The following is a 23,230-nucleotide window of genomic DNA, read 5'->3' as shown; positions in this document are numbered from 1 at the left end:
TAACAAGTTCTCAGCAAAAAAACTGAAGGTATAAAAAGAGTCAAGTGGGAATTTTATAAATGAAAAAATACAGGGGCGCCTGGGTGGCTCAGTGGGTTAAGCCGCTGCCTTTGGCTCAGGTCATGATCTCAGAGTCCTGGGATAGAGCCCTGCATCGGGCTCTCTGCTCAGCAGGGAGCCTGCTTCCTCCTCTCTCTCTGCCTGCCTCTCTGCCTGCTTGTGATCTCTCTCTGTCAAATAAATAAATAAAATCTTTAAAAAAAAAAAATACAGTAACAGAAAGCAACACAGATGATTTACCAAAAAAAAACACATTCTGGCCCATAAAACGCACCTCAACAAATTCAACAGAACAGAAATCATACAAAGTATATATACTCAGTCAACAAAGGAATTAAGCTAGAAATCATTACCAGAAATATAGCTGGAGAAATTCCAAATATTAAGAGATTAAACAACCCATTTTTTAAAAGTAATACATATATACAAAGGCCTCTAGATAAATTAAAAATATCTTTAAATAAATATGAAACTACAACTTATCAAAACTTACAAAATGCAACAAAAGCAAGGAAGGGAAAATTTATAGTACTGAATGCATACATTAAGAAGATCAATGGGGTGACTGGGTGGTTCAGTCAGTTAAAAGTATGTGACTTTGGCTCAGGTCATGATCACAGGGTTCCTAGACTGAGCCCTGCATCAGGATCCCTGCTCAGTGGGAAGTCTGCTTCTCCCTCTCCTTCTGCCTCTCCCCTGGGCTTGTGCTCTCTCCCTCCCTCTCTCTCTCAAATAAATAAAATCTTTAAGAAAAAAAATCTAAAATCAATGAACTCCTACCTTAAGAAACTAGAGAAAGAGCAATATAAAATTAAAGCAAGAAGATTAGAAAAAAATGAAAAGTATAGAAGAAATCAATAAAGCAGGAAATTAAAAGAGGAAAACAACAAAATCAAAAGTAGTTTTTTGAAAAGGTCAATAAAAACCGATAAACCCATAGTAGGTTAATCAAGAAAACAAGATGCAAGTTATTAATATTAGAAATGAAACAAGGGGGCGCCTGGGTGGCTCAGTGGGTTAAGAGACTGCCTTCAGCTCAGGTCATGATCTCAGGGTCCTGGGATCAAGTTCCACATCAGGCTCTCTCCTTGGCAGGGAGCCTGCTTCCTCCTCTCTCTCTCTCTCTCTGCCTGCCTCTCTGCCTACTTGTTATCTCTATCAAATAAGTAAATAAACTCTCTAAAACAAAAAAAAAGAAAAAAAAAAAAAAGAAATGAAACAAGGGGTGCCTGAGTGGCTCAGTCAAAGCATCTGGCTCCAGTTCCAGTCATCATCCTGGGGTCCTGGGATTGAGCCCCTCCTGTGGATCTCTGCTCAGTGGGGAGTCTGTTTCTCCCTCTGCCCTTCCCCCTGTTTGTGCTCTCTCTCTCAAATAAATAATTTTTTAAAAAGGAAAAGAAATGAAACAAGAGCCATCACTACTCACTTTTAATTGATGGCTATTAAAAGGGTAATAAATTTTAATTTAGACACCATTATACCCACAAATTTGATTAACATAAAGAAAATGGACCAATTCCTTGAAAGACACAACCTACCAAAACTCAAGAAGAAGAAATAGATAATCTGAATAGGCCTACATCTACTAAAGAAAATGTATCATCAATCAGTATCATTCCAGGACCAAATGGTTTCAGTACCGAGTTCTATCAAACATTTAAGAAAGAAAGAAAGACTAGCAATTCCTACAATGTCTTCTAGAAAACTTTCTAAGTACATTAATGTACCTAATGTATTTTCTAAGTACATTAAGCAAAAATTAATAGGAGAAACAGACAAATCTACAATTATGCCTAGCAACAGTCTTCTCAATAATAAAAAGAATAAGGAAACAAAAAAGTAGTCAAAGATAATATATTGAGACTTAGACAGCACAGCATCAATTAGCTTGATCTAATTAACATAAAACACTACCCCAAAAGAGCAGACTACACATTCCTCTCAAGTGCACAACAATCACCAAGACAGCCTTCATTAAACCTGTAAGAACTGAAATTACTCAAAATACGTTCACAGACAATAAAGGAATTAAACTAGAAATCAATACCAGAATATGTGGAATATCACCAAATATTTGGGAGCAACATACTACCTAATGCATGTACCAAAAGAATATCTCAAGGAAAATGAGTATTTTAAACTGAAAGAAAATGAAAATACCACATAGTAAAAGTTTTGGGATGGAGCTGAACAGTTCCTAGAAAGAAACTTAGAACATTAACTATACTAGAAATGAAGAATGGCTCCACTTTGGGAAACTAGAAAAAGAGCAAAATAAATTGGAAATGACCTTCCATGGATCAATGAATAAACTGTGGTATAGCCACACAATGGAATACTACTTAGGGATAGACAATTGCCTATACTGTAGTATTTTATTCATATGAAATCCTATACTGTAGGATTTCATTCATATGTTGGTCTAGAAAAGGCAAAAATATAGAAACAGAAAACAGATCAGCAGTTGCTAAAAGATATGGGTAGGGGAGGATCTGACTACAAAGGGATGATACAAAGGAATTCTGGGTGTGTTGGAATTATTCTATCCTGTCTTTGGTGGGAATTATAAGAATTCAGGCATATGTAAGAACTCAGAGAAAAAAGACACACATACACAAAAGTGAATTTTACTTCTGTAAATAAAAAAAATTACTACAAATGAAAGAAGTCCTTAACATACCTGAAGCACAAGGCAAAGAAAATTCATTCTGTTTGTATCAAATGTTTTATGCTATCACAGCAGTATTACTGTAATAGCCAAAAAGTAAAACCAACCCAAGTGGCCATCAACAGATGAATGGATAAATGAAATGTGGCATACCCATACAATGGAATATTATTCAGTCATAAAAATCAATAAATGCATATATATGCTACAGTGTAGATATATTTGAACACATTAAGTGAAAGAAGCCAGACACAAAAGTTATTTATAAGAAATGTCCACAATAGGGGCGCCTGGGTGGCTCAGTGGGTTAAAGCCTCTGCCCTCGGCTCAGGTCATGATCCCAGGGTCCTGGGATCCAGCCCCGCATCAGGCTCTGCTCAGCGGAGAGCCTGCTTCCTCCTTTCTTTCTGCCTGTCTCTCTGCCTACTTGTGGTCTCTGTCTGTCAAATAAATAAATAAAATCTTTAAAAAAAAAAAAAAAAGGAAGAAATGTCCACAATAGGCAGACTTATAGAGATAGTCCATCACTGGTTTCTAGGGCTGGAGGAACTAGGGGGAAATAGGGAAGGGTGGTGACTGGTAGAGGTTAGAGGTTTTTCTTGGGTTGATAAAACTGTTAGAAATTGATTGTGGTAATGGTTGCAGAACCCTGCGAATATACTAAAAACCTCGGAATTCTATACTTTAAAATGGGTGAACTGTACGGTGTGTGAATTATACCACAATAAATGTTACCCCAAAAAAGTAGGCTAGATTGCTTGGGTGGGGGGAAGGGTTTTAATTCAGCTCCTAATGCATCCTCACCTTAGAGGCCTTGAATGGAAAACTCAATACAGACAAATGGGTGGGGGGAAGGGTTTTAATTCAGCTCCTAATGCATCCTCACCTTAGAGGCGTTGAATGGAAAACTCAATACAGACAAATCAAATTACTTCTATTTTGTTCAATACTGTATCCCCAATTGTCAGCATAGTGCTAGCTCACAGTAAACGCTTATAAACAGAGTACACATAAGCATTTTAAGCAACAGATATCATATTCAAAATTAATTAAACTGAGTGTAAAGCAGGAACACCACATTCTGAAAAAGTGTAAATCCACATCTCTTAGAGCATATTTTAGTTTAAATGGTTTTTAGTTTTCTATTTCATCTCTGTGTATCAAAAGGTAACTGCTCTCTTCCAAAACGTATACTTTATTGCGGCATTTTTTTCCAACCTTTACAGAAGAGATTTATCATATTTAACTTTGGTACCAAAAGTATGTTTGGATAGCCACTAATACTACTATTTAATGAACAGTGTGATAGTGTTACAGGATATTTTCTAACAATCACAAATGTTTTAAAATAACACAACTGTCACCTCAAATAAGATACTTCAACTCCTATAAACAGCGTGGTTTATAAAATACCAACAAAATACACCAAGTCTTGTGTGCCAGCTCAAGTGGCATGCACCACAAGGTAGAAAAAGAATAAATGATCAACAATTCAGTCTGTGCATCAGTACTGAAATTATTTTTCAGTTTTAAAATAAATGTTAAAGTAGTAACTTACTAAAAGTTTTGCACATAAAAGGCCATGTTTAAATCACTGTTTAAATCTGTATAATCCAAGTTTTTATTAATATGATTATACTGTACTTGTTAAATAAACAGCTACATGATAAAGCCTCTAACAGTAAGGAATTAGAGTAACAGTCACTAAATACTGTGAATGAAAATACAATGAAATACATGTAAATACATGTAAATACAATGAATCCATGGAAACTGCTAAGTGATTTGAAATACACTTTAGATTGAAATAGTGAGACCACTGCTGCAAAAACTTCAGATTTCCACAAATAAATCTATCGGGTTATAAATGAGAAAGTGGTATCTTTACATCAACTTATGACCATTAATTATATGTGTACTGATGAATTAAATTTAAACCTACACATCCTAGGTGGCCAGCAAAGACTCCTCCGAGTCAGAGAGACTATGAAGAACAATAAATTTCTTAGACTCAGACCACATCTCTCTCTAGCCACATGTCCCTTAAATAAACCACTACGTGTGTAACTAATTCCAGGACTCTACTCTATTTTAACCATCTAACAAAAACAAAAATAAAACAACAAAAAAAGCCAGTATTACTTGAGGAGGCAGGAACATTCTGAATACATGCCAATATTAGACTGTAAACAATTACTAGATAGGGACCTTGTCTTCTGTTTTCTGTGAAATACAAATTAAGATAACCAAGATGCTGATATCTATTAAAATTATCACTACAGTTGTGCTAAGAAAGTAATCAAATCATGAAATTGACAAAGCAAGTTATAGGCCAAGGAACTGTCTCAAATATTACTGCCTATCCACTCTCTCCACCAGAGAATAAACTAATTTGCATAGAAAATGAACTAATTAGTATCATTCTTAGTGGTAAACACTCCAAAGGATATTCTGCTCAGTCCACCTCTCCCATCCCCACAAAAACCCAACATACACAGGAGGTGAATCTTTACAGTCCTCTATGCAGAACAAAATTCCTTCTTCTCTGGTCAAAGCTGATTGGTAGATGCCTAATCCATTTTCTTCCCACAACACATTACCACCATTTGGTAAAAACATTCTAGTCTACTGCATCAACAAAGGCAACTGAATCAGAAGGAAAATAATGGAGATGCTCTTACTTGAGAGTCCTGAACTTTTTGAAATTCTGACTGAAAGTCTTCCCCATTTCCATTGTCTTCATCAGTATCACTGCAGACTCCACAGAAAAATGTAGGTGGAAGTTTTAATGTATCTGCTTTTGCCTTCTCTTCAACTGTTGGTTTCTTTTCCCAAACAATAACACATTCTTTTTCATTATCTGAAAATTCCACAGAACACAAGCAAAAGAAAGTTACAAGAAGTCCAACTCCTTTCCAAGAACGGTTCTCAATATAATGTACAGATTACAGACTCAGATAGCAATACCTATGAGTGGTAATGGAGAACAGGATCACCAAGAAAACAATGTTTTACACTTCATATTATTTTCAAATATTTTAAAACATGAGAGGAATAGTACATAAGTAAAACTGGTAATTATAAAAATGATCAGAAGATTCCTTTTAAATAGAAGATTTTTTTTAAAACTTTGTAACTAGTGGGGCACCTGAGTGGCTCAGTTGGTTAAGTGTCTGATTCTTGATTCTGCTCAGGTCATGATCTCTGGGTTCTGAGATCAAGGCCCGCATTTGGCTCCGCATTGGACATGGAGCTGCTTAAGATTTTCTCTCCCCTCTGCTCCTCCCCCTCCCTTTCTCTCTTCCCCCTCAAATGAATGAATGAATTAAAAAATTTGTAAGAGCATTGAAATTAGTAATTTTAATTTAACATACCTGTTAGCTTTTCTTCTAATGGTCTACATTTTTCTGAGTCATCCAGATATAGTTTTCCATTAAGTTTCTTGACAGCTGTTTCGAAATCTTCATCTTAAGTATAATTGATTTTATTAAACAAAAGGAATTTCTATTAAGTTTCAGGAATTTTTCTAGCCAGAAATCTAGGAATTATCCTTCAACTTCATACTTTCCCTTACTCCCCACATTGAAAGAACACCCAATTTTTCCAATTCTATATTCCTAATGCCTCTCCTGTCATTATAGAAATTCTATTCAGGCTCTCTTCTTGTTTGAGCTACTCTATCATCTTCCTATCTCCATGTCCCACAACCCAATCCTCTACACCAAACTCAACCAGTCCTACTGAAACTTCCTGAGCATGGAACTCCCCTGCTTAAAGACTCTGGTATGGCTCACAGAGTTTTCCATAATCAAACACCCATCTGCTTCATTACTCCCTCATCCCTCTAAGTCAACAGAGAATGAGGATTGCTTTCAATTCTCAAAATGCCTGCACAACTTATGGTAGCCATCCACAAAATCCTCACTTAATAAATGCAGTTGTTTCAATCATTACATCCATTGACTATTTACAAAACATACACTGAGGATAAACATCTTAGCTACAATGACAGCAGTGTTGGGTTCTAAGAGGCAGGCTTTAAATAATTTAACCATACTCCCCCATTACTAAGATTACCATGAAAAGAATGCATTTTAAATAACAGAAGATTTACCATCCTCTTCTTCTTCACTAATATAATCTGGTTTATTCTTATAGCAGAAGAAAGTTGGAGGAAGTTTAAGTTTGCTTGCAAGATCTTTTTGCTCAGGGGTGGGTGTTAACTCATATACAATAAGAACATCATCATCTGAGGAAGGATCTTCAGGTTTTACCTTCTCTTTTGCTATAAAGTAAGTCCAAAAAATTACGAAGACAAGATATTAAATAGTTGTATTAACACCAATATCCTAGCTGAAAATAAAACCACTGAACTTATTTTTAGGTTAAAATAGAATAGTGATGAAAACACATAAACTCTGATGTGGACAAAGCTCTGTAAAGAATTAGAAGTCTGATTTAATGTTCTGTCAAAACCCTTACTGAACACAGAATCTATTTAAAACCAAAAAACTACTGCATTTACTCACTGATCATTTAATAAAAACTACTATTAATGGCTATAATTGTAAAAGGCATTTAAATAGTGCTGCCATAACCATATTTGGCATACTAAACAATTGTTTAGCAAAATATCCATGCATTTGCAACTGAAAAAACTTAGAGAAATCATGAGCAAAGATTAGTATAAATATGAAACTAATGCAAAGCTAACCTTGATTAGTTCCTACAAGAAAAGTTAACAATTGCCAAGCATGGCAGGTAATTGGAATTATTAACAATTGCCAAGGACAGTGGGTGATTGGAGTTATATCCAGTTTTGCACACTTCCAAGCATGATAACATATAAAACTAAATTAAAATTACTGTTATCCTTGGTATAATACACTAAGAATTTAGGACAAATTTTATAGCTGAAAAACTACAACAACAAAAAAAAGCAAAACACAAAGAAAAAGGGGATTCTTCATACAATACACTGTGGCCAATAAATAAAGAGGAATATCTGGCAAAAGGAACAGATAAAACAAATCACATACCAACAGGTGCTGTCCAAAATCATATCTTAGCCACATGTGGCTATCAAGCACTTTAAATGTGCCTAGTCCAAACTGAGTCCTACTTCAGGTATAAAAATACACACTAGGGGCAACTGGATGGCTTAGTTGGTTAACTGCTGAACTCTTGATTTCGGCTCAGGTCTTGATCTTGCGATTATGAGACTGAGCCCTGTGTCAGGTTCCACACTCAGAACGGAGTCTGCTTGAGATTCTCTCTCCTCCCCATTCCACCTCTCTCTGTCCCTCCCATTTGTGATCACACACTGTCTCTCCCTCAAAAAAAAGATAATAAAATAAAATAAAAATAAAAATATACACTGGATTTTGAAGACTTTGTATAAAAAACAAAACAAAACAAAAAACCCAGAATATGAAGTATATCTTTATTTTTATACTGATTAGAACCTGAAATGTTATTTCAGATATAATGTAACTGCATAGATTAAAATTAAATTCATCTGCTTCTTTTTTCACCTGTTTTTTATCCTATTTTTTAATGTTGCTATTAGAAAACTCTAGGGCCGCCTGGGTGGCTCAGTGGGTTAAGCCTCTGCCTTTGGCTCAGGTCGTATCTCAGGATCCTGGGACCGAGCCCCACATTGGGCTCTGTCAGTGGGGAGTCGGCTACCCCCTCTCTCTCTGCCTGCCTCTCTGCCTACTTGTGATCTCTCTCTCTCTCTGTCAAATATATAAATAAAATCTGTTTAAAAAAAAAAAGAAAATTCTAAGTTACATACACAGGTCATATTTGATCTGATTTAGAGAACTGGAGACCTTTTACAATGCTAAACTTGCCTTTTACTCTCCTTAATCAGAAAAACATAGAATCAATTACAATACTGTAAGATATATAAATTCTTATTCCAATTCTGCTATTAGCTGGTAGAGACAGTGTGGGTATTTCAGATAACCCAGCCAAGCCTCAGTCTCCTCAGAGTCTGGAATCTCCATTTCTAAGGTCCTTTGGGACCATTACATTCTTTTTTTTTTTTAAGATTTAATTTATTTATTTGATAGAGATTACAAGTAGTCAGAGAGGCAGGCAGAGAGAGAGGAGGAAGCAGGCTCCCCGCTGAGCAGAGAGCCCGATGTGGGGCTCGAGATCCCAGGACCCTGAGATCATGACCTGAGCTGAAGGCAAAGGCCTTAACCCACTGAGCCACCCAGGAGCCCGGGACCATTACGTTCTTGGACTTGAAAGAGAATAAGGCTCTTTGTCATACAGTAGTATACTGGTAAATCTGCTCTTAGACCAGGGATTCTTAACCTACAGTCCTGGAGTGTGCATTCAAGTATATGTCATTTAGAGGAAAAAGTCCACACTTTTCACAAATTCCCAAAGAATATATCACTAAGAATGAGGGTTAAAAATTAAAAGCAAAGTTCTTTAGCTAGTATTGTGACTGAGTAAAGGGCCCCCGAATCAAGGATTGTTATTTTATCACTGAACATAGTTGTGTTGCTCAAGATATGTTGTTAGATACTAATAGTATTCATTTCCCTAACCTTGCTCTCAAAGGTCTTTAACAGATTCCCCCACTTCCTATTACTCCACTCTAATACCAACATTTATTTTTATAACATACCAGGTATACAATGTTGGCTGTTAAAAATGACATCTACTTTTAAATAGGATATTTTTCTAAACCCTATCCAAAAGGATAATATTAAAGGGCAACTCTGTTCCATGTGTATACATGCTAGCAGACATTCCTGGCTAAAGATAAATGTTAGAAAAAACAAAGGTCTTCATTAAGCAGAGTTAAAAATAATAATGAAGTATAAAGCAGCAAAAGATAAAGACCACATGGATCTACCTCAAAATAATGCTGTACAATACTGAAAAAACATGTCATCCAAGTACATTAAAAACAAAACAAAAACAGCATTAAAGGATGTTATATACCGCCAGTCAAAAAAAGTACTTGTTTAAACAGACATTCTTTTAACATGCACTCCTTAGTGTTAAGTACTTAATTTCATACAGCCAGTTACTTTGCTAAGGACTACCAGCTGCTAAAAAAAAAAAATGATGTCATCTCGTACTGAGAATACTAGCTCTATACCTTCGTTCTCAGGCTCTGAGGAAGGGATGCTGGTCCAAAAAGCCATTGGATTAGATTTAAAAAGGCTAAAATTAAATCCTAGAAAATAAAGAGTATTTCATTTTTGGACATCTTGAGAATCAAAGTGAACGTGATTTTAAAATATAAAAAGCCAGAGTCCCTCAATTTATACCAATTTAGCAATCTCAGATATTCATTTATCCTGGTAGTTTCATTCTTTGCTCATTTAATAAACAATGGTAAGACTACCTTATATGACATATAAACATCTCAGTACCATGTTTTTTGACTGACAAGAGAATGATACATTGAAGTATGAACACTTTAAAAAAAAAATCAAACTCAAGTTAATACTCATGAGTACATGAGTCACTAAACTTTGGTACTGTATTAGGTTCTTGTTCTCTGCATTAAACATAATATAAATATCTTTCAGTTAGATATCCTCAATAACTTACACGTTCTCTGCCACTATTTAAACAATCACAGGGAAACGGATTTAGGCAGAAAAAACAATCTGTACAATTATTTTTTGGCTGTTCACAACGCACTATGTTTATGACCCAACTTTTACTAAAACATTAGTATCCTACAAAGAGTATACGCATAAAGCAAAATATTTACACACAATGGATGAAAAATTCTGCTTATACTAAAGACTAAGCGCTTACCCTTTTCTGGTGTTTTAAAGGTGTAATTAGTTGAGGACTCTTCCTTTGGAAAAGCAAAGAGATTTCTGACTTTGCCATCTGAAGACTGTTTGCTATCTGAATTCTTCGACTCTTTGCAATTAGGTTCCACTTTTCTTTCAGATCCACTCTTGACTACTGAACTAATTTCACCACTATTTTTCAAAGGTGCATTAAAACTAAATCCAAACAAAGACCCAGTGGCTGAACTGTTGCCAAATGCAAATGGTTTTGATTTTTCACTACTAAAAATACTTTTAACGGACTCCGAACCAAATACAAACTTTGGAGGAGAAACCACTGCTTTAGTTGTTGCTTCAGATGTGCTAGACACTTCTCCAACTTCTGAAGTTGCATCTGCTGTGTCGTCACCCTGAATTAAATCTGTCCTTTCTCTTGTGGTTTCTTCTAATACAGCAACAGCAATTTTGCCACATGGTGACTCTCTAGGAGTGGTTGAACGAGAAACCTGAGGTGTTATCAAAGAATCTTTTTCTTGGGCTACTTTTGCTTCATCAAATATTTTCTTAAATGAATCTGCAACATCCTGTAGTTTAAAACGGACAGCTAAATGTTCTACTTTTCTTTCCCCATCTGCAAAATCACAAGCAGTCCACACCCACACTCGTTCTGTCCCTTTCATATTTTGCAAAGTCATATCTGGAGTTATTCTGTGATTGGCACAAAGTTTTAACACCTGGTCCCTTCTCATCACTATTCGAACTTGCTTATTATCATAATTCTGTAAAATCTTTATATCACCAATGCCTCTTTCTTTCCACTGACCAACATCTTTATCGTATCTATAGAGTTTTGCTCTGTGACTAAAAACAACTTGTTCATTTTCCTCACCACTGGACACTTCCACTAGATCAGGTAAAGGTACAACAGGTTCAAAGTACTGGCCATCTCTCTCTTCTTCCTGAGTAACATCAGATTCTTCATCAGTGCCAACTGAGGTCCCACTCTGGTTCAATTTGGCAGGAGACTTAGATGGACTCAAAGCAGACTTAAAACTGAAGTTAAATCCTGTTGTTGACTCACCAAAGCGAAAGAGATTTTTCCTCACGGGGCTACTTGCCAGTGGAGAAGCATGTACTGAGCTACTACTCACACTATCATCCAAAGCATCTTCCCTTAAATCATAGTTGTCCCACTCCAGTGTGGGCCCTGTGTTTTCAGGGTTTGGCTTGCTGGTAGTATCAGAGGCACTGGCAGCACCTGCATCAGAGGATTCACTCTCTCCATCAGTGACTTTTGTTTGATCATTTGTCAAAAACGTTTTGAAATCTTTTAATCCACTCTTCATTTCTTCTGCTCTCTGGATTAACTTGGCAGCTCTGCCAGTGTCTACAAGTTTATGAGGAGTTTGAAGTGGTATATCTAATAGAAGTCTCTGGCATTCCTCAAATTTCTGCTTGAATTCTTCAGCCAGCTCTGGTGTTTTAAATTTTGCTGCCAGCTGCTCTAGTTTGGCATCACCATCAGAAAAATCACTCGCTAACCACATCCATGCTCTATCGGACCCAGAGAGAGGCTTCAGGTTCATCGTAGTTGTTATCCAATGATTAGCACACACTTTTAGTACCTGTTCTCTTCGCATAAGCATTCTTAGTTTGCCATTGACTTCATTCTTGAGAATTTTTAAGTTCCCCAGACCCCTTTCTTTCCACTGACTTATCTCAGCATCAAACCTAAATAATTTTACCCGCTGTGAATAAAGAACTTTTTCATCTTCTTCTCCTGTTACAAGTTCTACTTTTTCAGGCATCTGAACTACTGGTTCAAAATGGATGTCATCATTGTCCTCGGTCCGATAGGCATCATCATCTTTCTCAAGGTCAGCAGAAGTGTCAGCTTTATCAGCCATTTTACCACTTTGTGATGAGAATAATTTTTCTCCTGCACCTGAAAATCCCTTGAAATTAGGGTCTTTTTTGCCAAACTGAAATCCTTCTCCTGAAGTTGATTTTGCTAGATCTGCAAAGGTAAAAGTGCTACCAGTTTGACCAAAAATTACACTACTACCATTCTTCTGACTACTGATATCCTGAACCTGAACACCAGTGTCATTTTCAAGGGGCTTTTCACTTTTCTTCTCTTGAATTCCAGACTCCTGAATGCCAAATTTAAATCCATCAGCAGACATAGGGACAGAAAAACTAAATCCTTCTTTTGTTGACTTAGAATCTGTATTAGAAGAACCCTGAAATGTAAATGAAGGTGTACTTTCTTGATCCACATGCCCAAATTTAAATCCTTGTTCTGCAGTACCAAATTTAAAACCTTTTTCAGAAAAGTTACTTTTAAATCCTGTTCCAACTTGACTTCCAGAAGAGTCATTTAACTTAGTTTTTGAGCCCAAAGTGAAAGCTGAAGGAGCTTCTGCAATAGGTTTATGAGTTGGTTTAGAGGCATCACAAGCCACACATTTTAAGGAAGAACTCTCATTCTGCACAAAGCAAATGCTACAATCCCACTGTCCTTCCTTCTTGGTGAACATTCCTTCAAATCCACCCTTTGGAGGCTTGCATGTATCTGACGAGGCAGGAGCTAGAACAGCAGAAGTAGGCTGATTTTGTTTACTTGGATTCTGGCAAGCAACACAGGTGGTAGCGCTTGCCTCATTTAGCACTAAGCAAATACTGCAATCCCACTGTCCTTCCTTCTTAGCAAACATGTCCTCAAATCCACTCTTTGGGGTTTTACTTATTTCTGAAGTACCAAACTTAAAGGAAGCAGGAGTTGAAACAGAAGTAGGTAAATTCTGTTTTCTTGGATTCTGACAGGCAGCACACTTTGTAGAACTTCCTTCATTTTGTACACGGCACACATTGCAATCCCACTGTCCTTCCTTCGTAGAAAAAACAGATCTGAAATCACTGTTAACAGACTTAGGATGATCTCCCTGGCCAAATTTAAATGAAGCTTGCTGAACAAATGAAGATCCACTCTTGTTAGCAGCCTTCGCATTCTGGCATGCAATGCACCTAGATACTGTAGGTTCGTTTCTCACTAAGCAAATACTACAATCCCAGTGACCTTCTTTCTTTGGAGTCGTTGATGCAAATCTATCTGGTGTATTTTCTAGGCCAGTTGTAAGAACAGACACAGTTTCAACTAATGGTGGGCCAAGGAGTTCTTTCTTGTTTGGGTTTAGATTCTGGCATGATACACACTTCTTAGCAGTTGCAGCATTCTTTAATGAGCAGCTGCTACAATGCCACCACGACCCTTCTTTCTTTGCAATCTGAAATTCAAAATTCATGTTTCCAGCATCAGATTTGCAAATATCTTTGTTATCATGACTTGTGGGTTCTTTTACAATTCTCATAGCCTGATTTGTTGTTGTGGCTACATTTGCTCCTAAGGCTTTTAAAATGTTCTGGGCCTCTTCAAACTTGCACTTAAAAAGTGCTGCCTCCTCGGGAGTTTTGAATCTAATAGCCAGCTGTTCTGGTTTGGGCAATTCATCAGCGTAATCCAGAGCATGCCATACAAAAGATCTGTCGGAGCCAGCGTTTGGTGTCAGTTTCATATCCGGACTGATGTAATGATTTGCACAGATTTTCAAGACTTGCTCTCGTCTCATGAGAAGGCGAATTTTACCAGATGTTTTATGCCTGAGGATTTTTACATTACCAATTCCACGTTCCTTCCATTCTTTGGATTCCGCATCAAAACGAAACAATTTTGCACGATTGCAAAAGAACTCTTCTTCATCTTCCTCACCAGTTTTTACTTCAATCTTATCAGGAAGAGGTACCACAGGCTCAAAGTGAGGGCCATCATCATCATCATCACCATGGGCACTCCCTCCATCTGTTTCATGACTCTTGTTGGCCAGCTCCGGTGCAGGTGTTCCAAATACTGATTTCCCTGGACCATGGAAAGTAAACATGTCATCACTTCGACGAAAACCAGAATTCTTTTGCTGATTTGGACCCATGTTTTCAGTAAATGAAATTCCAGGCACATTTTTGCTTCCAAAACTGAACGTATTTCGAGGTCCAATGGTTTGACTAGCTTTTGGTCCACTGTAGCCATCTCCTTGCAAAGGTTTATCTGAAGTTAAGAGACCTAAAAGGCTTTCGTTATTATTGTAAGCTGTAGAAGGGGGTTGTGTTACAACCTGCGGTGAAGAAAAGGTAAAGTCACCATCATTTGACTTGAAATTTGAGTTAAATTTAAAAGGAGTTGGCTGTGTTGTATGTGCAGGTGCTGTCAAAGATGGTCTTATTCCTTCACCTGGCACAGGCTGAACAAAATTAGATTTTCCAAATTCAATAACCTTAGATTCTGCAGGTCTTGAAGCATGAGCTGCAACTGGGGGTTTTGTGAAATAACCTGGCTCTGGCAAAGGTGGATTTGTGCTTGTCTGTTGAACATTGTAATTAAAGTAATCATCACCCCTGGGTGATAGAATTCCTGTTGCAGGAGACTCAAAACGCAATGGAGGACCATACATCTCTTGAGAGAACATACAAGCAGATGAGCTTTGGACTGGTGGTGTGTGCATCTGTTGGGAATAGGCATATATATGTTGTTGAGGTGGAAGCCTATTCATGCCATAAACCGGACCCTAAAAGAAAAAAAGAGTTAAAGATTTTTGTTAAGTTGTCTACAAAACTACAGATAACTAGATACAAACCAATTCTCACAAACCACAAACATGAGCATTATAAGGTAAAGATATCATTAAAGTATATACCACAGCATTAAAAGAAGACATTACTTACAAAGATACTTACAGTTATACTCCTTTCTTGGCATATAATGGAAATTGCTTTAACTAATAACAGTATCTTAAAAATCCAATTCTACAATAAATGCATAGAATAAATTTCTTCTTTATTCCTAAATAATGTGTTAAATGATGTTAACAATAATGATGATGATGATGGAGACTAACATTTATTGAGCATTTACTAATGTGCCAACTGGGCACTGTTCTTAGCACTCTACATAATATCTCATTTTAATATCCTCAAAAACCCTATGAATTAAGGGATTATTATCCTCATTTTACATATGAGGCAACTAATGCATAGAGAGATTAAGAAACTTGCCCAAGGTCACAGTGAGCAAAAGAGCCAGGGTCTAAATTCACCCAAGCCATCTGTCTTCAAAGCTTCATAACTCAACTACAGTTGTAATATTGGTGTTAATAGACACCTACATAGTCACTTCAGGCCTGAAGTACTTACCACATAGTGGTTCAGCAAGGCCATTCTAGTCCTGTTTCCACCAAAACAAAATGATAAAGGACCCATCACCACCACCATCCCCCCCACTTTTGGGAAATATTCTAAATGTTCACACTTATTGTAACATAAAAATAAGATGAGTAAGAAGCATAACTTCTGTATCTAGAAAGAAATTTAAAATAGCTATATCTTATGGGACATATAAGTTTTAATGCTGAACTACTTCTTGAATTTCTTTGAAGGAAGCCTGAACAATTAAAAAGGAGATATTTATAAATGTATAAATTATTCCTTTGTTACCTTTGTGGGAGTAACATTAGCTGCTGGTCTGAGAAGATACTGGGAATTATATGCTGGTGACTGACTATAATATACTGAAGGGCCAGTAGTTGCAACTAAAAAAAAAAAAAAAGAAAAAAAAAGAAAAGAAAGAAAACAGTTAAAAAAGTCTATACTATAGTTAAGACTATCTAGGCAAGAACTATAAATTACAAAAACAATAGAAATCAAAGAAAGATTTAACTATAGATTTTTTTAAATTTCTATACATCAAAATATACCATAAAGAAGATTATCAAATGACAAACTAGGAAAACCCCTAAATATGACACATGAGGAGTAAGAGAGCAGCACCACAGTGGTCAACAAGAACAAGCGCCTCACAACAAGCATCAAAAAAGGAGCCAAGAAGAAAATGTTTGGTCCATTTCTAAGAAAGATTGGTATGATACGAAAGCACAGTCTATTGTCAACATCAGAAATACTGGGAATACACTAGTCACAGGAAGGATTTAAGGAACCAAAATGCATCTGATTGGCCTTAGGGCCATTTTTTAAAGTAAGCCTTAAAAATTTGCAGAAAGAAAAGGTTGCATTTTATAAACTCAAGCTGAAAATGTTCCAGTCAAAAATCACCTGATAAATTCATGCAAAGAATCTCACAGGTAACACAAAACGTGTTCCTTGGCTTACAAAAAAAAAAAAAAAGGCACATCATGACTGACACTCATGTTGATGTCCAAACTATTTATTCAATCAGTTTTGTATGGGTTTCACCAGGAAACCAACAACTGGAAGACACTCGTGTTCATGACAAAGCTACCAACAATTACTGCTTAGTTTGTTTTATTAAAGTTTTATCAGAAAACAAAACAACTTAAAAGACCATTTATGCCGTGACATGGAAGAAATGGAAGCTGTGACCCAAGAGGCGCTAAACAATTAATTCTAGAAAGCCCTGAAAAAGACCTAGAAAAGACTAGTCAGTCTATTTATGTTCTCTTCACAGTGACTACAAAAGTAAAAATTGCTAAAGAAGCCCAAGTTTGAGTTTGGAAAACTAATGGAAATGCCTGGTAAAGATGGTTATTTTAAACATTCTGGGGAGAAAAAAGGAACAGAACACAGAGCAAGCTGATGGATATGAGCCAAGAATCATAAAGTCTGAAAATTTAATTAGTGACTTTATCAGTGATAGTGACTCTTAACAATGGAGGGGGAAAAAAAGTTTTTATAAACCTACTAAAAATAATCTTACTAGGAAAAAAGTACCAAATAAACAGATAACTCAGAAAATATAAAAAGATTATAAACTGTTGAACATGCCCCGTATAAAAAATAAAAACTGACACCACGTTTGTTTTTAAAAATTGGTGAAGGTTTTTCAAAACCAATAAATCGCTAACAGTAAGCAAGAATGCAATGAGATGGGCACTATCAGACAATGGTGGTAAAAAAGTGTAAACTGGCATAGCTTTTCCTGAAAGCAATTATCCAACACAAAAGAATTTTTTAAATACCCTAACAATCCTAAGAATGTGTCCACAGCATTATGTAAAACAGCAAACTGGAAATAATAAGGGAATAAAATTTGCAGTTCTTCTACATGATGGGAAAACCTGTATTCATTAAAAGTATTTTCAAAAAATATTTAAGAAAATGCTCAGAATTCTAATATTTAAAAAACAGACTACTCATCTACATACAACATAATGATAAAAATCTCACTAAAAATTCTTTACATATACAAAGAGAAAGGATCAGAAGGAAATGCTCCAAAATGTTAATTAATAGCACTCTAAGTGGTATAGTTAGTTTTTAGTTTACATTGCTATTACTTCTGATTATTTCCTATAAACTTAAGAATCATTGTTTTCAATCATCTTATTTTAAAAAGACAAGAAACATTTTGGTATATTTTTACTTTCATTAAGAAAAAACAAAATCTGTGAGCATAGGAATGCAAAACAGACTTGAGCTCTCCACTTTTCAGGGCCACAAAGCTGCTTTGCGACCTTGTCAATTAGCTACTAGGGGTCTCCCTATTTCTCAGTTGTAAAATGAGGATGTGCTGCTTCTATACATTTCATAGGGTAATTGCAAGAATAAAATGAGACAATGTGAATGTTATGTTTAACAACCAGAAGACCTTTTATGTCTATACACAGAAGAAATGGAAATTGTGACTCAAAAGGTGCCAACGATCAATTCCACACAGCACTCAAAAAGCCCTAGAAAAGGCTAGCCAGTTTACTGACTTCTCTATGCCAGACTCTATATAGTGCACAGGGTTTTTAAGTGTACTCCTGACACATCTCATAAATTTATCTATCACTTATGACATTTAGTAAGTTTGACTTTACAGGATTTCCTATTATTTTGCCTACATTAGAAGACACTGTCAAAACAGGATAGCGAGGCTGCCTTCAGTACGGCCCTATGAACCATCACATAATGTGCTCATCTAAACTGGAACATACTATTCTAAATCTTCCCTGGATTAAAACCAATTAGAAAAAAAACACACTACTACCATTTCAGGAATCTATCTCATGTCAAACAACAAATCTGTTTTTATCATCATTTTTGGCTATCTGTGGGCAATATATCATACTGGCAAGGGGCTTTCCAGTTAAGACCACTGAAGTTTGAACCCCAACTCTACCAATAATTAACTGTACAATAATGGATAAATTACATTACCTTTCTAAACCCACTTCCTCATCTATAAAAACAGAATTCATGGGGTGCCTTAGCGGTAAAATCAGTTAACCATCTGCCTTCAGCTCAGATCAGGATCCTAGGGTCCTGGGACTGGGCCCTGTGTTCAGGCTCCCTGATTAGCAGGGAGTCTGCTTCTCCCTCTCCCTCTGCCCCCCCAAACCCCTGCTCATGCACTCTCTCTCTCAAATAAACAAACAAAATCTTTAAAAAAAAAAAATAATAATAATAATAATGATATCTACCATTCTCGGTTACCATGATTAAAGGGAATTACATGCACAAATCATTTTTGCACACAGAAAACCCACAGGACACCCTTGGTGCATTAAGTGTTTACTATACACTCTAATATACACCTACACATACACAAACGCTCACAATAATGTGAGGCAAGTTTTATCTCCACATTTCAAACACACAAACTGGCTCAAGAAATCACTATGTACAACTTCAAATTTCAATATAACCCAGCTCCACCTCCTTCCTTCTTTGTATGACCATGGTATTTCAAAATAAACAAGATTTCCTATGAATGTCCTCTAAGTATATCACCAAAATAAATCCTGAAAAGGTTTTACTTAGCCATCTCTTAATGCAAAATAATATCACGTAACATCTTCCAAAGTCAGGAATAGGCTCAGCTTCTCTGACAGATGTATTAAAGGATCAGATAAAGCTTGTTTTGTTTCTGCTTGGAGTTATAAAAATTTCAGTAACACCAAACATGGCTTAAGAAACATATAAGCAGACATGTATAAACATGTATATAAACAAATGTATATAGACAAGGTGAGTTCACAAGTTATCTGTGTAAAAGAGGAAGAAGTACACTGACTTTACTAAAATCTGGAATTATCCAGTTGCGAACCTGTTAGTGGAGCCCCATGAAAAGTCTGTGATCCCTGATATCCATCAGGCACTGAATCTGGTCCATAATTCTCTGGAGGCCAACGATGAGGGGACCCTGAGTTACTACTACGTAGTTTCAACTCCTGCATTTCTTTCTGTTGGAAGAAAGAAAACAACTGTAAGCAATTGTATCATCTCAGAAATAGTGATAGAGCAAACAAATATTTTAAATTTAAATACTTTAAATACTTGATGTGTTTTTAGAGATTCAGTATTTCCAGTAGATCTGTGTATCAGGCGCTCATTTAAGTAAATGATCCTTAATTAGTTAAAACTTATTTCCTCCCATTCTTTCATTCTTTAGTACCATATTACCTAATTCATTCTAGATTAGAGTTAGCTATCACCTAAACTGATAACCTCCTAGATGGCTTTATCTCCATTTCCATTCCACATGTGCCTAAATTAATCTTTCCAAAGTTGAGGGTTTTGTTTTTTTAAGATTTTATTTATTTATTTACTTATCTGAGAGGGCAGGGGAACAAGAGACAGCACAAGTAGGAAGAGGGGCAGAGGAAGAGGGAGAAGCAGACTCCTCACTGAGCAGGAAGCTCAATGGGGGCCTCGATCCTAGGACACTAGGATTCTGACCTGAGCCAAGAGCAGACGTTTAACCAACTAAGCCACTCAGGTGCCCCTAAAGTTGAGCTCTAGACAAGACACTTCCCTGTTCAAAAACACAAGAACCTACAAATTCAACTTCTCTGATATTTTTGGTCCTCAGAAGTATTGCTCCAAACACCCTTCCAGAACCTCCTTTCCACACTGCTTTCCCTTCCAGTCCATCTAGGCTACTCAATGTTCTAAACTACCTCCCAATATTAGCTTTCAACCTACACACAAATGATGTAACAAAACACTACAAATCTTTCAAGGCTGATGCTCTAATGATCCACTAGGAAAGGGAAAGAAAATAACTGGTATCTGCTCAGAATATATTATGTATATAATAATAGAGTCCAAGGGGGCGCCTGGGTGGCTCAGTGGGTTAAGCCGCTGCCTTTGGCTCAGGTCGTGATCTCGGAGTCCTGGGATCGAGCCCCGCATCGGGCTCTCTGCTCAGCAGGGAGCCGGCTTCCTCCTCTCTCTCTGCCTGCCTCTTTGCCTGCCTGTGATCTCTCTGTCAAATAAATAAATAAAATCTTTAAAAAAAAAAAATAATAGAGTCCAGGTATTTTACTTAAATTCTTAATCCTTACACAAATAAGCAATATTAACTCACATCTTGAGAAAAATAAAAGATGAAGAAAATAGCACAGCTGGAATTCAAACCAGATTTTACCCCAAATATGTTTTCTTAATACCACTCTGCTGCCTACATGGACAGAAGACATACTGCTTTCTAATGGTAACTATGTGGCTAATTACCAGATCTCTATTTGTTTTACAGACAACTAAATGACAACACCCTCCCCACCCACAGAAACTATAAAATGCCCCTTACAAAATATGCACTTATCAAGAAACTATTTCTTTTTCCAAAGAAACTACAGTGGTATCAATTAGCAGTCATTTTTTAAAATAGTATCAAATATCTGTATGTTGGTCTAGGTATCCAACCAGCTCTAAGTGAGGTCACAGACACAGCATGTCTTACTTTCTTCTTCTAACAGTGCTTCCAAATAGATATTTCCTAAAAGCCATAAATATGGAGGACAAAGATACCTTGAATTTTCAAATTAAATGGATTTTCCCTATTCGTCCATCTACTGTATTTAGCCCAGAAGCTACACATCCAAAAAAAAATAAGAAACTGATGGAATCACCTGGAAAAATGTCGTAGTCACTACAGTTTTGAACATGCAATTAATGCTATAATCATAATTTTAAAATTAAAAACAACTAGAAAATGTGCTGAGAACTGGTTTCAATAATTCCCACATTTCAGATGAGAAGCCAAGCAAAAAGAAAAGAATCCCCTGGCTCAAGAGCATTAATTAGTAGCAGAGTTAGTACTAAACCTCAGCTTTTCAGGAACATAATGTTCCACTATACTTCCACAGAATACAACGCTAGGTGCCTAAACCTATAAGGTAAGCCAAGATGGTATGTAATATCATAATAGGCCAGGATTACATAAACAATATCTTTGCACAAATTCAAAATTTTGTTCCCCTCCAAACAGCACTTCTTACACATTGCTGATAACACTGTAATAACTGCACACACATCACAATATCCTTCAAAATAACTTCAAACATATAAGTGCTTTAGTTCTTGCCCAACAAGCTTGAAACAACCTACATGTACTCCCAATTCCAAAGAAGGAAATAAAGCTCCTTTGAGCCTAAGAGTTAAGATGACTTTCATACAGCTAATTTATAAAATCATGAAGACATAACCATTTTCTTACATGATTAAGTCAAATTCTTATAAAGGTACCAAAAAGATAGGAAACTACATATCAACACCTAGCTATAAAATATGACACACAACACCAATCAGTTTGAGAAATGAACTCCTAGACCAACGTATAATTAGTTTATTTCACTAGTTCAATTCAGTCACTTGGGAACCACCTCTATGTCAGGAATGCTGCTATGTTTTGGATTAAAGAGTCTTTCCCTTTGAAGGATTCACACCTGGTGGAGGAAGCAGAAACAAGTAATTTCAAAAATATGGTTAAGGCCTAAGGACACATGAAAAGATGCTTAACATCACAGAAATGCAATTCAAAACCACAATGATATATCACCTCACACCTGTCAGAATGGCTGAAATCAAAAACATAAGAAACAATTAAGTGTTGGCAAGGATGTGGAGAAAAAGGAATCTTCGCACACTGTTGGTGCAAATGCAAACTGGTGCAGCCACTGTGGAACACAGTTTGGAGGTTGCTCAAAAAATTAAAAAAAGAACTACCAGTAATCACACTACTGGGTATTTACCCAAAGAATCTGGAAACACTAATTCGAAGAGATATATGTTTATTGCAGCACTACTTACAACATCCAAGATATGGAAGCAACACAAGTGTCCAATGATAGATGAATGGATTGAAAAAGATGTGGTATATAAATACACAATGGAGTATTAATCAGTCACAGAAAGAATGAAATCCCACCGTTTGCAATAATGGGGATGGATCTAGAGAATATAATGCTAAGAGAAATAAGCCAGAGAAAGATAAATACTACACGACTTCACTTGTATGTGGAATTTAAAAAAACAAAGTAAGGGTGGGAGAAAGAAACAAACCGAAAAAACCAGACTCAACTATAGAGAACAGAGAGATGGCTATCAGAGGGGTAGTGGGTGAAGGAATGGATGAAATAGGTGATGGGTATTAGGAATACATTTATCTTGATGGGAATGCAAACTGGTATAGCCAGCTACTCTGGAAAACAGTATGGAGGTGCCTCAAAAAGTTAAAAATAGATCTACTCTACAACCGAGCAACCGCACTACTAGGTATTTATCCAAAGGATACAAACATAATGATTCAAAGGAACACATGTACCCCAATGTTTATAGCAACAATGTCCACAATAGTCAAACTATGGAAAGAGCCCATGTCCATCAAGAGATGAATGGATAAAGACGATGTGGTGTGTGTGTGTATGTATGT

At 36.4% G+C, this 23,230-nt stretch overlaps 1 protein-coding gene across 2 annotated transcripts in view; it reads right to left on the bottom strand.

Moving 5' to 3' along the window:
• The window catches only part of RANBP2 (RAN binding protein 2), a 76,354-nt gene that overhangs the window by 7,783 nt on the left and 45,341 nt on the right, over positions 1–23,230 (bottom strand). Inside the window, exons 18-24 of one of the 2 annotated variants that reach the window (XM_032842420.1) lie at positions 19,622–19,757; positions 16,051–16,145; positions 10,526–15,125; positions 9,855–9,932; positions 6,843–7,013; positions 6,103–6,195; positions 5,410–5,588 (exon numbers count right to left, since the gene is read on the bottom strand). In XM_032842420.1, the coding sequence (XP_032698311.1) occupies positions 5,410–5,588; positions 6,103–6,195; positions 6,843–7,013; positions 9,855–9,932; positions 10,526–15,125; positions 16,051–16,145; positions 19,622–19,757 (5,352 nt within the window). The remainder of the gene's footprint in view (positions 1–5,409; positions 5,589–6,102; positions 6,196–6,842; positions 7,014–9,854; positions 9,933–10,525; positions 15,126–16,050; positions 16,146–19,621; positions 19,758–23,230) is intronic. The other variant, XM_032842421.1, reaches the window with a different exon arrangement.

Source organism: Lontra canadensis, unplaced genomic scaffold, assembly GCF_010015895.1.
Source record: "Lontra canadensis isolate GAN:19392208 unplaced genomic scaffold, GSC_riverotter_1.0 scaffold130, whole genome shotgun sequence".
Classification (NCBI taxonomy): domain Eukaryota; kingdom Metazoa; phylum Chordata; class Mammalia; order Carnivora; family Mustelidae; genus Lontra; species Lontra canadensis.
The sequence above is the reverse complement of the archived record's forward strand: the minus strand, read 5'-3'. Positions and strand labels throughout refer to the sequence as shown.